General features: G+C 55.3%; 1 protein-coding gene across 11 annotated transcripts in view; it reads right to left on the bottom strand.

The window, feature by feature from the left end:
* OGDH (oxoglutarate dehydrogenase) overlaps positions 1–15,117 on the bottom strand; it is a 35,264-nt gene extending 20,147 nt beyond the window's left edge. For 3 of the 11 annotated variants that reach the window (XM_075174650.1, XM_075174646.1, XM_075174651.1), the window contains exons 1-3: positions 15,029–15,117; positions 11,513–11,761; positions 4,566–4,754 (exon numbers count right to left, since the gene is read on the bottom strand). In XM_075174650.1, the coding sequence (XP_075030751.1) occupies positions 4,566–4,754; positions 11,513–11,734 (411 nt within the window). In that variant the 5' untranslated portion in view covers positions 11,735–11,761; positions 15,029–15,117. Of the gene's footprint in view, positions 1–4,565; positions 4,755–11,512; positions 11,762–12,101; positions 12,123–12,666; positions 12,690–13,630; positions 13,811–15,028 lie in introns of those variants that run through there. The other 8 variants (XM_075174653.1, XM_075174656.1, XM_075174652.1 and 5 more) reach the window with 7 other exon arrangements.

Below are 15,117 nucleotides of genomic sequence, written 5' to 3'. Positions count from 1 at the left end.
ACAAACCAGACATACTGATCTGACCTTATTTACCAGAACGTCATTCCTATTCAGAGTATCCCAAAGGGATTTTAGGAAAGGATTTTTGTGGTTTTACCAGCCAAAGAGCCTGAAATCAGCCATCGACATTAAGAAACTGCTAAGAAAGCACCGATCCCCCCCATACTCTCTGCAGGGCCAGATGACGATGTGCCCAAGCACTGGTGGCCACATGAAAAGCTCTTCTTCTGGGCCAGCTTTGTCTGGGAACTATTTGCTTGTCCGTCTTGCAACAAAGCGCAGGGGCTAGCCCATCATTCAGCAGTCGGCAGGACGCAAGCTCACCACGCTGTTCCCCACGGCCGGGATGCTCTCACCGGGACCAGGAGGACACTTTGTCCGGCAAATGGCTTTAAGCTGGAGGCGCCCAGTGGCTTTGAGGTCAACTCAGCAGTTTGCAGGTACACGGCAAATCCTCAAATTGGTGTGGGAGCGAGGAGAAGGTCTTTTCCCCCATGGGAGCCATGCTGCTTGTTATTCCCCATGTGCAAGGCAAGCCAGGCAGATTTTTTCCCCGAACCCAAAATGAGACCGCAGCAGATATTTGCAGGAAGCATCACACTCGCAGGCCCTGATCCTGATAGGGGACTTCAACCACCTGGACATCTGCTGGAAAAGCGGCACAGCAAACTACGAGTGGTCCAGGAAACCACTGGAGTGCCTTGAGGCCGACTTCCTAGTGGAGATGATGGAGAGCCCGACCAGAGGAGAGGCACTACTGGACCTGTTGCTCTCTAACGCAGAAGAACTTATCGGAGAGGTCAAGACTGGAGGTAGCCTGGGCTGCAGCAATCATGCTCTGGTGGAATTCTCAATCTTGAGGGATACAGGACAGGTAAAAAGTAGAGTCAGGACCCTAAACCTCAGAAAGGCAAACTTTTAGGGCGCTGGTGCGTGGGATCCCTTGGGAAAGTGCCCTCGGAGGCAAAGGAGCGAATGAGAGCTGGGAGATATTTAAAGACATTTTTCTTAGGGCACAAGGGCTCTCAATCCCGACATGCAAGAAGTCAGGCAGGGGAGGCAGGAGGCCAGTTTGGCCAAGTCAGCACCTCTTAGCCGAACACAAACGCAAAACCAAAATGCATAGGCAGCGGGGGCAGGGATATACCCCCTGGGGAGATGATAGGGACATGGCCCGGGAATGCAGGGAGGGGGTCAGGAAAGCCAAGGCACAGCTAGAGCTGAATTGGGCTAGGGACGTGAAAAGTAACAAGAAGGGTTTCTTCAGGTACGTAGGACAACAAAGGAAGATGAAAGAAGCTGTATCCCCTGAGGAGCGAAACGGGAGACCTGGCTGCAACCGACATGGAGAAGGCTGAGGTACTCAACAACTTTTTTGCCTCAGTCTTCACCGGCAAGTGCTCCAGCCACGCTGCCCAACTCACAGAATCCAAAGGCAGGGACTGGGAGAACGAAGTACCACCCACCGTAGGAGAAGATCAGGTTGGAGAGCATGTAAGGCACCTGAATGTGCCATCAGGTCCATGGGACCTGATGAGATGCATCTGAGGGTCCCGAGGGAACTGGCAGATGAAGCTGCTATGCCACGATCCATCATATTTGAAAAGTCGTGGCAGACTGGTGAAGTTCCCAGTGACTGGAAAAGGGGAAACATAACCCCCATTTTTAAAAAGGGCAAAAAGGAAGACCCAGGGAACTACAGGCCGGTCAGTCTCACCTCTGTGCCCAGCAAGATCACGGAGCAAATCCTCCTGGAAACTATGCTAAGGCACATGGAAAACAGAGAGGTGGTTGGTGACAGCCAACATGGGGCTAATTGTGCCTGACAAACTCGGTGGCCCTCTACAATGGGGTTACAGCATTGGTGGGTAAGAGAAGAGAGACTGATGGCATCTACCTGGACTTGGGCAAAGCATTTGATACTGTCCTGCACAACATGCTTGTCTCTAAAATGGAGAGACATGGATGTGAAGGGTGGATCACTCGGTGGATAAGGAATTGGCTGGATGGTCGCACTCAAAGAGTTGTGGTCAACGGCTCCATGTCCGGATGAAGAACAGTGACAAGTGGTGTCCCACAGGGGTCTGCATTGGGACCAGTATTATTTAACATCTTTGTCAGGGACATGGACAGTGGGATCGAGTGCACCCTCAGCAAGTTTGTGGATGACACCAAGCTGAGTGGTGCGGTTGATGCTCCAGAGGGACAGGATGCCATCCAGAGGGACCTTGACAGGCTACAGAGCTGGGCCCATGTGAACCTCACGAAGTTCTGCAAGGCCAAGTGCAAGGTCCTGCAGCTGGGTCAGGGCAACCCCCTGGTATCAATGCAGGCTGGGCAGAGAATGGATTGAGAGCAGCGCTGCAGAGAAGCACTTGGGGGTGTTGGTTGATGAGAAGCTCGACATGACCCAGCAATGTGCGCTCGCAGCCCAGGAAGCCAACCATCAAAAGAAGTGTGGCCAGCAGGGCGAGGGAGGCGATTCTGCCCTCTGCTCCGCTCCAGTGAGACCCGACCTGGAGTACTGCGTAAGAAAGACACGGACCTGCTCGAGCGGGTCCAGAGGAGGGCCACGAAGATGATCAGGGGGCTGGAGCACCTCCCCTATGAGGACAGGCTGAGAGAGTTGGGGTGGTTTAGCCTGGAGAAGAGAAGGCTCCAGGGAGACCTTATAGCAGCCTGCCAGAACTTAAAAGGGGGCCTACACAAAAGATGGGGAGGGATGATTTGTCAGGGAGTGTAGTGATAGGACGAGGGGTAATGGCTTTAAACTCAAAGAGGGTACATTTAGATTAGAGATCAGGAAGAAATTCTTTACCGTGAGGGTGGTGAGACACTGGAACAGGTTGCCCAGAGAAGCTGTGGATGCCCCCTCCCTGGAAGCATTCAAGGCCAGGCTGGATGGGGCTTTGAGCAACCTGGTCTAGTGGAAGGGGTCCCTGCCCGTGGCAGCGGGGTTGGAACTAGATAATTCCTTCCAACCCAAACCATTCTGTGATTCAAATAGAAATAATGACTTGGACATGCAACCACAGGCTACAATTAAGAAGCCATCGCTGATGCCACAGCAGAGCAGGGTCACTGCTCACCTATAATTACAGGGACAATCCAGCTCGATCCAATTAAGAAATTAATTGCCTGGTGTTTTAAGTAGGTTACCCACCACAGGCAGGGTTTCCTCCTGCCTTCCTACTCTTTTGTACCTCCATACACCGTGGTGAACTTCCCCACCTGGACACCCCACTGCAGCTACAGCCCCACAGTGCCACCGGAGTAGGAAGGGAGGTGGATTTCTCACTGCAGGCAGCTTAGAAAAATACATCCAAGAGCAATCACCTCCCAGCGCTGCCATTCAGAGACTGAGGAAGTGACGGGAATGCAGAAGAGGTTATAGATTTTGTGTTCAAATTGCTGACTTGGAGCTGCTGTCTCCAACTACATCAGTCACCGCTTGCTTGAACTTGGCGTCTGTCCGCTTGTTGCACCAGCAAGAGCTGCACAGCCTTCAGAAACGGCTCTCCAAGGATCCGCCTGAGCTGGAGACAGCTGGCCGGGTGGTCACCTCCCATGAAATCAGCCACGAGGGAAGACGCCGGTCCTCACAAACATGTCCCAGCTTCCCCTTCTTAAAGGAAAGCAGGGCAGTGCCCCAGCATTGATGTCGGCACCTCGGCTGCGGAGGCGGGCAGCATAGGGGCATGTTCTTCAAGCCAGAGAGCAGGGCCAAGGCTGGGCAGACCTTTGGACTTGCCCAGTCCTGCAGTTCTTGCCTTTACCTGTGGCATCGTATGTTGGATTTTCCCCATACCTGAGCAGGAACATGACCTGCAGTGGGTGCTTCTTTGCAAGAATAGGTGAGAAAACCATGGTCACACCTCCACGGCAGCCGTGTTTGTTAACTTCTCACCACAGCCCCAGTTAAAGCCCCCACAATTGACAAACGAGAGTGCAACCAAAGGGGAAAGGATAACGCAGATGTAGAAACACATTTAAATGTTCTCTCGAGTTAAAATATTGGCTGGCCATCCCCTAGCCAGAGGATGTTTCCTTCCTGCTCAAAACCTCTTTCTCCCAAAAGGCTGACTTTGGCAGCATCGGTCTGAGTTGCAGCCCAGTGGCACCACAGCCCTCTTCCCGGTCGCAAATCACAGGGAAATGTTTCCTGAACTTTTATTTTAGCACCTCAGAAGTTCACTCAGCAACACAGGGGAAGCAGGATGGGTGTCCCACGCCACTGCTGAGCATGGCAGGAGCTCACAGCACAGGAGCATCATTCCAGAAGCCAGCAAACCCTGTGCAGAGACCACCTCCCCCGCCCTGCCACTGTAATTGCTCTGTTTGGGGGACAATACTTTAATCTTCCTATTGTCCAGCAAAGTATCAGCTGAGCTTCTGCCCCAACAGACCAGCAGCTCCTGTTAAAAACTAGGCAGCCCAGCATGCACCCTGCATGCTCTCCATGCAAAACGCATGCATCAACCGCACTGACTCCAGCCCCCCTCAGCTGCTGCATGCCCCTCTAACGGAGGAGTCGCTCCTCCTCGGCGCAAAGCCCGTCTCCTTACCTGATAAGCCCTGATGAGAGATTGCACTGCGAGATGGTCCTCCACCAGTTTATCTACATTGGGCTGTGCTTGAACCAGGAACTGGGCTTGGGACAGCATGGAAAGGCTGGTACTCAGTGGAGGGGGGCTTTGGTAAGCGGTGCCTGGAGCAGCTCCAGCATTGGCGTTGCGAAAGAAGATGTCCCATGACTAGGAAAAAGGAAAGAAGAGAGGCAACAGGGTCATTACCCGTGACCCAAACACCTCCTCACTCGAGGTTACTGGGATCTCAGCTCTATTGCCACAGCAGGGAGTAAAATCCCCCGGGGGCAGAGCTGCCTCCTCCCCTGCACCCCAGCTCCACGCAGCCGCTGCCAAAGGCACCCACCTGCCTCGGACAGGAGAGCACTAAAGCTCTCCCACTATTCCAGTTACGCCATTATCCTACTTCCCATCCATCTGGATTGGTTTTTTTGGCATGAGACCATCCCCAGAGCCCCCCCTCCCTCGGCAGCAGTGCTCAGTTGAGGACACAGGCGAGGCCCCTCGCCCAGCTCGGCTCTTGAAACCACTACTCCGAGCAACGAGCCCCAGCCTGGTCTTCAGGCCCTTGTTTCCTTCTCTCCAGGGCAGGAGACTGTCCTCAAAATATCCACAATATTTTCTGAAAAATATTTTTGCCCTGTAATCAAATACACCTCTTCCTCTTTTCCGTTGCCTAAATGGCCTGAGACCCAAGTCCCAGTGTAAGCCGTGTTATCCAGCCCTCAACCAGCAATGGCTTTTTTCTTTTTCTCTTCCCTCTTCAATTTTTCCCCATCCTTTTAGCAACGCCGACACCAGCGCTATGCCGATATTCCTGTGCCAGTTCTCCCATGCCCTTAGCGCGGCAGATATCACCTCTGCTCCTGCTCCCCGCTGCAGATGGGTATTTCTAGGTGTTAAGAAAACAAAGCAAAACCCCCCAAAAAAGCCCTCGACAGACTTGGTGTAACTTTGTGGTACTTATCTAGCACTGCCTGAAGAGCCCAGAAGCGCCCCAGGGCCAAACCCAAGTTAATTTGTCTACTTGGAGGGGCAGCAACAGACCTGGGGAGGGGGCGAGACCAGCAGAGCAAAGTCCGAGCCACGTTCTCCCGTCACGCTCTCACCCCTGCCCGCTTCTCACGTGCCACTGAGCGACAGCAAAGGACGAGGGCAAGGCGGAGCGGCATCTGCGTGCCCGCACATACCTGAGACGCCAGCTAGAGCAAACAAATCCTGTCGGATTTGCACGCGGGTTTCAGCCCAAGGGTCTCTCCGCTGATCGGGAGCAAGAGCCCAGCGCTGAACCTCTGAACCTCGTGTCTGCAGAGAGCTCCAAACCCAACCTCGGTGATGCGGAGACAGGCGAAGCGCTGCCCAGCCAACCCCAGTGTGTTTAAACCAAGTCGAAAAGAGCCATGAGAGCAGCTCCAGTGGTGGTTTGGGGCAAAAAAATCAGCTTTTGCACCCTGATAGCAGGGTGTAGGGGACTGAAAACCTGACCTTTGCCAGAGGAGCTTTCCACCCTTGCTTTCCCCCTTGCCTGGAGCTCCTCCGGCTGCAGCACCCATCACATGCCCCAGGAAGCTATTTCCAGCGCGGATTTAGCCAGACGCCCCATCACACGGCTGCGCAAGGTGATTAAATTTAGAAACAGGTCACGCTGAAGGAACATAAATAAAATCTGGAACGATTTGGCACCGTAACTGATAAACAATAGCTCCCCCAGAGGAAAAAAAAACACCAAAAAGCAAAAGAGAGAAAACACCCGACCGCGTTCTGATTGCTGTCTGCTAAAGGAAATTTCAGTAGGAAAAGAGGGAGAGCTGCTTTTAGTACGATCCTTACTCCTGGCCACTGGTGAGAGCAGCCCCTTCCCTTCCGCAGGCTCACAGAGCTCAAGGACGCCCCAGAAGCCACCGGCTCCTGCGAGCGGGAGGGACGAGGACCTTGGGATGGGCTCTGTGCCCTTGGGATGGGGAAGAATCTGGCTTTGCTCAGTGGTTTAAGGTTGTTTAATGTACTGGAAAATAGAGACAGGCAAGAGAAAGGGAGCACCTGCTAACCCAGGGAGGGGGCTGGCAGTGGTGCTGGGGGGACAGGGACAGAGCCAGGAGGCAGAGGCGTTACCTTTATGACCTCCTCCCTTCTGACATTTAACAATATTAACCTCCTGGAGATGCAATTTGCTTCTGTTTTGAAAGAAAAAGTTCATTTTAAGCTCTCCAAACAAGGTGCGGCACCAGCTCGGTCAGCTCAGGCACTTTCGCTAAATGCTTTATTGCCCAACGTAATTACAGAGTATTTCAGGCTACCTGACTGCAGGCTTTGCCCCCGCTGAAGGCTGTGGCCCTGATAAGCGCTACAAAAACATCAGCTTTCAAGTTGCTGATGTGGTTTCAAATTCGAGGGTATTCGAGGGCCACCCTGGGGGTTTCTGGTGACCCATGGAGGTGCCTCTGGAGCTTCCGTATCCCGTGGGAGAGGCTGAACGGCCCCATCAGCGTTATCCTGCTTTATCACAGGAAGGAGGACTTTGCCTTAATCCAGCACTTGCCAAAGGTAACAGCAGTAATTAAGCTCATCAGGTTATTCCCCTCCAACCTCTCCATGCCCACGGCAGCCTGCAAGCGCTCCTCCAGCTCTTATGCCCTGTATATATAGGGTATAATATATATATATATATTGGGTATAAGAGAGCTCAGATTCACCTCATTTTTAGCAAGAGGGCTCAAAGCCGGCACCTCCCCACTCCTAAGCGCGCAGGCAGCCCCCAGGTCTCAGCACACTGAACGCTCTCAACCCCAAGTCCCTGCTGTGACCGTCCCATGGCCACGCGTCCCACCACGGCCTCCTCTGTGCCTCTGTTCCACCGGACTGGCTTTCCCGGCACCCCTCTGTGCCGCTGCTCTTGCGCCGGCGAAGCAGGACGGGAGAGCCAGCTGACTGCAGCAAGCCTGGATGGTTCAGGCTTTAGAGGGATTCTGAGCTCAGCTCTGAGAGCGGAGCTCACCGCACACTTCTCTGTTGAGAACAGCCCCAAAAACAGCTCACCAAGAGAGACCAGCATCTTTCACTTTGTTTATCATACCCGGTTCCTGGAGAAGGCTGTGGGTCCCAGCCTCTCCCAACAAAGCCAGCTTGGAGGTAAGGCACGCACGGCAAGGGGAGAGGGGTGACATCTCCCACCCGCCGCAGGGCACCTCAGATTGGGCTGGAGCTGCTCCAGGTGGGGAGGTGCACGAGGTAGACGTGGCCTCTACCTCCAGCTCAGGCTGTGTCCCTGCTCCTTCTCCTGCCGTGGCCTCTACCTCCAGCTCAGGCTGTGTCCCTGCTCCTTCTCCTGCCGTGGGCTCCAAGGTAAGAGAGCGCCAACCAGACCTGCTCCGCATGGTTGGCAAGCCAGGCAGCACCTCCTGCTTTAGCAGGGAGGAGGTATGTTCAGAGCTTAAGGCTGGAAGAGGAGGAGTCTGAACCTAGTTCATGGCAGGTAACCTTTGCTGAGAGTAGGGGGTCAAGCAGCGAGGGATCGGTTCCTGCTCTGCACTCGCCTTGTCCCCTATCAGCATAAACAAGGACCTTCAATTCTCCGGGGTGCTCGCTTTTGAAGATGGGGGATGAAACCCAAGCATTTCAAACTCTCAAGCAGGACTCCTACCCAATTCAGCCTGGGCCCCTGTTTGCCAGCGCGACGGCAAAGGACGCAGCCAAAGGCACCTCCAGGGCCAGGCATGGGGCTCCGGCCTCGCTAAAGACTGCGGGTTCCTGCCGTCGTGTCGGCGAAGCTGGGGTTACACAGCATGGTCTACACGCATTGTGGTCATATAACCACTTTCAATATAAAAATCAAAACACTGGCTTATTAAGAAGTCCATGTTAAAGACTGTTTGATGTACATACATACTGGGAGAGCTGTATCCCTTTACACCAGTTCAACCCGAGCACAGGGGCTGCTGTTTAGGAAGGCTAAACTTGTCAGAGATGTATGACTGCAGGTATCACCTACCTGCAGTCAAAGCCCCCTGGCCACCTGCCCTGAAGGAAGCGAGGTGCTCGGGGTCCTGGGGACAGCATGGGTTGTGCCGAGCAGCGCTAGCAGCCAGCACCGTACCCAAGTTGGCAAAGAGCCGCTCGGTCCCGCAGGGCAGGAGGAGGGCCCCCCAGCGCCCTTGGGAAGCGGTCCCAGGAGCGAGCAGCGCTGACCCTGCGGCAGCCCACCGGCACCGACCCCCGCACCCTGGCCTCCTCTTTCCCCAGCTCTGCTCTTATTTGTTCGTCAGACTCAGAAACTGGAGTTCAGCTGAAGGACTGCACGCAGAAAAAGCCTAAAATAGCTTTTTTTTTTTTAAATCTTCCCTACTCTAAACAAACACTTAAGTATTTTCTGCAGTTCAAACCACGAGTGCCTGCACGGAGGAAGTGAATTCAGTTTGCTCAGCCGGGACGGTTGTGCCGGCTGGAGTTCTCGTAGGTTTTTGGCAACAACAGCAAAGAAACCCCAGCTCTTCCCTGGCTGAAGGTTTCGCCCTCACCAGCAAAAAGCAGCACGGCGAGGCGCAGCCTGTCTCTGCTTTCTGCAGGGAACAGATAAGCTGCAGCGGGTCCGTGTGACAGCCCAGCTGTTTTTGGGAACTCCACCCTCGGATCTGACCCTACATCTAATGGGATGGAGGCCAATGCTTATCAGGGACAGGGGTGACACGCTCCACTGTCACGCCAGAGGGGACGCAGGCTGACGGGGACCACTCGCAAGCCAAGATCAGGGACGGCTGCAACCCCGATTCCACCACAGCGGCTCGGTGTCCCAGCAGGGACAGGATGAGCCATGAAAAAGGACGGAGAGAAGAAAGGGGCAAAGCTAGGAGTTGGGAAGGGATCTTGGTAAAGGGGTCACTGGAACGAGGTGGGATCCACCCAGGAGAGATGAGCCAAGTATGAGGGTCAAGTGCACCAGGGAGCAACAGCAAAGTCCTCGCCAAACCTCAGGCATCAACCCCACCAGAAGTTTTGGGACCTGGAGCTGGATTTCATAGGATCACAGAATGGTTTGGGTTGGAACGGACCTTCAAAGATCATCTAGTCCAACCCCGCTCCCCGCCCCATCCAACTCCCTTTCTGCCAAGCAGGACGCCAGCTTGATTTTGGTCAAAAAGCAGTCTGTAAGATGTGCAATTCTTCACCATAAACATTGCACCGGGGGCCTGGAGAGGTGGTGGGAGCTCCACCCTTGTAAGTCCTCAAAACTTGACCGCACGAGGCCCCGAGTGACCTGGTCTAGCCACAAAGCTAGATGCCACCTCCAAGCCACCCGGGGCAGAGGCTCCAGAGGCTCCTTCCAACCTAAATTCTCCTCCAATTTCTTCAGCCAAGTGTGCATGAGGACTCCTGTGCAGCACTGCATGTGCTGCCTACCTACAGACAAGCTGATGAAGATACAGGGGCTACGTTAAAGAGGAGGCAAGACCAGAAGAGATCCAGAGGTCTGGCCTCAGGACCCAAATACACTTCCCATCCAGCTGCCCCGGTTAGTCTTGATGTCTACTCTCACATCTGCTCAGAGTGACGTTCAAGACTGAGCAGGGTCTGTAGATCGAAGAGCCGGTATCAAACCGTGAAGGCTCTTTGCGAAAGACACAACTGTGCCCGTCACTGGGACGGGCACGGTGTAACCCTCGCTTGTTTTTAAATGAGACTACAGCATTTAGATTCGTGACTTTTAATTCAATATCCCGCCTCTGAAAGACTGGGCTGCACCACGTGGTGTGCTTGGGTAGCTTTCAAGTCTCTCTTTGACAAAGGGAACAACCCAAGCCAACATGCTTTGTGCTTTCCGAGTCTGTATTGCTTGGCTCAGTCACCCATTTGCCTCGAAAGAAGCATAAAGTCAACACTGTTTGTGAAAATTCAGCTTTGATCCTACCTTAAGACCTTCACAGCACCCTAACAGGCTGTGCGTTTTGGATGCGTGGGATTGGTTCCATCGAAAACATACTCAACGCTGATGCAAGCGTTAGGGCATGAGATTCCTTACTCACCCCTGACTGCTCATTTAACCGTCGCGTCCTGGTTTGCAGACTGCTCATGTGCTACTGAATAAAGAAAATCCTTGCTCTACATCAGGACACGTATGAAACTGTCTTAAAAACCCCCTGGGTAATGCTGACACTTAGTCACTAGAGGAACATTTTCCTTGTGAAACACTGGGGATAGGGAAAAACGCAGTCGGGTTTCAGAAATCCTCTTCCCAGCTGAGCCCTCACCTGCTGGACTCTACGTTAAAGAGCTGGCCTTCTCCTCGCTGGAGGAGCTTCAGTAATTCAGATCAAGGCAGACCTCTGTGCATACTGCCCACGGCTGGGTTGCTTTCCCAATTTTAAGTTCTGGACCAGCTAGTGGGAATTCCCCTGGCCACCAGACCCAGTCCCCCTCCCCAGGCTGCAGATCCGCAGCCTGGCTTTATGCACCCAAGCTCAAAGTCAAGCTTAGCTACAACCCGTCTACCCCAACATGTAACACCACCCGTGCCCGAAGCAAAAACGAAACCAGTCAAGATGAGGAGAATACCCTCCCTGCCTCCCCGCCATCCTCCACTCCAGAATAAACCCTCCTGATGAGCCATCAGAGCTGGAAAAAATCAAGCATTGGGAGCTCGTTAAAGGTGGATTTCCAGAAGGCATTCCTTGTATCCGCTTGTGATCCAGGATGCTGCCCGCGTCCCACAAGCCAACGGCGTTGCCTCTTGAACCGAGAAACTCCTCTTGGCTCTTGCTCAAGGAATCGGTGATGTTTCTTTCCGGCAAAGTGAGGCAGAAGGACCATCCACAACTATCCGGCCCCTCCGGCTGAATTCAATCCTCCTTGAGACGCGTGCACTTACCTGAACCCACGGCTCAGACACACAGAGGGAGAAGCGAAGGCGATATCCTGGCAAGGTTGCTCCTTACCTTATGTACACTTTTGGGATTTTCCAGCCAAGCATAATACATTTCCTCCACGTAGTTTGAACTAGTCCCGCTCAAAAACGGCTCGGCAGCCACCGGTGCACTGTAGCACCTGATCTGTTGAAACGTCCTGCGTGCTGCCGGCCTGTGTTGAGAAATTGTCTTTACAGTCTGCGAGGCCGTCAACGGCCTCAGCTTTGCCGCACAAGTCCTTAAGTTAAGCATGTTTGTCCTGTCGCCTCACGCACGTTCCTGTTGGGAGAGAAGGGAAAAGTGGGTTAGACATTATGGCAGGAGAGCGCAGAGCAGAGACCGCCACCCCCCCCTCCACCCCCTGTCAGCCCTGAGCACGGAGAATTGAGCTTAGGATCAGTTTTTAATTCGGATTAATTTGTCCACCCCACCCCACAGCCAAGTCCCCGATGGCTGGGAAACGCAGTTTTTGCTCAAGACGCTTGGTGGGGCTGGGTCCACCTCCACCGTCCCCGCCAGCACGGCACTGGCGTCTCCCCGACACGACAGTGAGAAGCAGATTTGCTCAGTGGGTACCCAATGCCTCAGACGAGCCGCTGCGCGTCAAAGCCACCCGCACCTTTTTATATCGGCACCTTCGTGCAAAGTAAGGCATGTTTGATGGTGAAACTCAGCCCAGATTAACAGTATAAGGTATCAGGTTCCCCCAGGGCTTTCCTCTTTAGTTCCTAGCCAACAACATCTACTCCTTTTCCAATAATAAATCCATAAAGTATTCTTTAATGTCTTTTGATTTTTTGATTCTTCCTCTGAGAATCCTCTTTTTAAACAGGAAAATTCTCACTATGAAACTCAGATTCCAGCAGGAGCTGGACGCTTTGGCCCTTCAACCTCCCATTTGCAGCGATGCAGCCGGTCGTACGAGTTTAAAGAAAAGCACTTTAAAGCACCGAGCCCAGAAGGGTGCTGGAAAAAATTTGTCACCAGCTGGATTTTAACGCTGAACGTCACATTTCCCTTCACGTCGAGCTGATCCAGTCTAGCAGGGCGCGCTCCTCCAGGTCTGCGCAAGCCACAGGAGGACAACTCTCGTCATGCCGACCCAGCGTGAAAGCTTTTTCTGTCAGTCTCTCTCTCTTCCGTCAGTAGAAGGTCTTGGCTTCGATTTTTGCTGTGTTACTCACCCCACGACCACTCTGCTTGGCCGACGTTTTCTTCTCGCCAGTTTGTGTTACGTGCACCAGGATAAAGTTGGGAAGAAACCGTCTTCAGGGAAGACCCCTCGCAAAGTAGAAGTACGATGGTGCAAAGCACTTGGGATGTGGGCTCCAGGACAGACCACTTCATCACTTCTCCTTAAAAGCTCAGACCCAAGAAGGCTGACGCAGTCAAAAGACCCAGAGAGGGGCTCTCCCCTGCCCAGAGAACCCAGAAAAGCAACCTGGAGCCGGCACGGGACCTCTCAAAGGTCCCCCAGCAACCTCCACCTTGCAGCTCTTGGTGGGGCAGAGCCCCGCATGTCCAGGGAAGCCTGGGGTTAACCACGCTCCTCGTTACACACGTCCGACCGACAGCCGCAGCCCAAGGGAAGGCGCTGCAGCAAGATCATCTCGGGGGAAGCGCTGGCACTTGGAGCCAGCTCTTCTTGGAGCTGCCCTTTCCACCCAGCTCCTCCCGCAAGAGGCAGGACCCGAGGCTGGAGGTGACCCAACTGGCTGGTTTCCATATCTCTGACCAGTTTAACGAGCAGCAGCCCAATGTCAAAGCAGCTATCATGCGTTCACCAGATTAAAATGAAGTTTCACAGCAGACTGGAGGAAAAAAAATACACCTTCATGACCAGCGTTTCGTTGGCTGGGCTTCCAGATTTGCCTTGCTGAATCTAGTTCTGGCTACTCGGCACAGCAGCGGCGACGCTTCCCGCCTCAAAACACAAGATTTTGGTCCGAAGAGCCTGAGGAAGACCTGGGATTGGTCTAATCCAAAGTGTTCTACGGATTTCCCCGGGGGAAGAAGGAGAGACCACTCGTCCTTTCCACCCTGCTTGCTCACTTCTGCCCGCAGTCAAACCAGGCCCGTAACAGGCAAGAAATGGCAGGCAGGTGCAGGACAGTGAGCACGGCGGCACTAGATGTTTTCCCAGCTTACCCTCCACAGATTTAAGCAGCAAAACACACGCAGATATTTTAGAGAGCCGACTGAATTGGGTGTTGGCGCACATGCACACACGCGGCGGGGAAAAAGCTTTAGGACGAAAGCGTTGGCGGCATCTCCAGCTTTGGTGTCCGGTTTCGGTGCTGCCACTCAGCAGCGTCCCAGTGACCTCTCTGGAAAACAGGGGGGTTAATGCCAGGGTTGGACCCAAAATGAGCAGAACCAGCTGGTCTTTGAGGGCCTCTCGCAGAAAGGGTTGGCCTCCCAAAGGCGCGGGAGCCCATGCCGTGCTGCAGACCGGGGCGAGCTCGGAGCAGGGATATTTCCGAGGTAAATGAAAATGGCGCACGACGACCAGGAGCAAGGATGTAGGAAACCGAGCCCGAGATAAGCGATACAGGGGTCACACACGAACACAAAGCTCGTGCACGGAGTACAGCTGCAGAGGGGTTAAGGAGAGGCGGCCCGGGGCTGCTGGCCGGGTCCTCGTGGCGACAGCCACATCACAACCCAAATTTCACCGAGAGGTCAAACAACAGGAATATTCACAACAGATTAACGGCTGGGACGGTGAGAGGGTACTGTTAAGCAGATTAAGGTACTAAATTTGACCTCTGGCAGCCAGAATCCGTGACACCAGCCCCAGAAGGGAGGTAGTTGGGAATTGCGCTTTTTTTCTGGGGGGGGTTAAAATCAGGACAAATTCAGCGTTAAAGGAAGCGGCGGGGCCGGTGCCGTCCCGGGCCGCGGGCTCGTGGCCCAGCTGCTCCAGCGCCTTTGGGCCCGCAGCAGCCCAGGGCCCCGGGGCAGGCGCTGACCCTCTCCGCGGGGTGCACCGCCGACCCCCCCGCCCGTCTGAGCCCTCCGAGGCCGCCCCGGGAGGCCCCACCATGTCGGAGCGGGGGATCCACCCGCCGGGCGGGGCGGACCGGGGCACCCTGGGCGCGGCCCCGCGGCGGGACGCGCCGGGCGGGGCGGGGGGACCGGGGGGTCCCGGGGGCGCCCCACGTGCGGGCGGGCGCGGGAAGGGGGCGCGGCACCCCCCGCCCGCCGCGCGCGGCCCCGCGCGAGTCGGGCCCACCCCCGCTCCGCGCCCGCCAATCAGCGCCCGCCGCCACCGCCCGGGCTTCGCGTCCCTCGCCGCCTATAGGAGCGGCGTGAAGCGCCGAGCCGCCTTTCCATTGGCCAGGCTGGGCTGCCCTTCTAGAGGCAGTCCCGCCCCCCCCCCGCCCCGAGGCGCCCGGGCGGCGGCGCCAAGGACACCGGGGAGCGGCCGCGGCCCCCACAGCCCGGCGCGCCCCGCCCCGTTCCGGCTCTGGCCCTCGCCCCGGCCCGCCCCGGTCCAGCCCGGCCCTGCCCCGCCGCCCGGCTCGGCCCTGCCGCGGTACCTACCGGCACGCCCGTCCGCCCCGCTCGTGGCCCCGGCTCTGACAGCGGCCCCCAACCGCCGGCTGCCGCCCCGCCTCGCGCCGCCCCGCCCC

The sequence above is a fragment of the Calonectris borealis genome, chromosome 27 (assembly GCF_964195595.1).
Source record: "Calonectris borealis chromosome 27, bCalBor7.hap1.2, whole genome shotgun sequence".
Taxonomy (NCBI): Eukaryota; Metazoa; Chordata; class Aves; order Procellariiformes; family Procellariidae; genus Calonectris; species Calonectris borealis.
The sequence above is the reverse complement of the archived record's forward strand: the minus strand, read 5'-3'. Positions and strand labels throughout refer to the sequence as shown.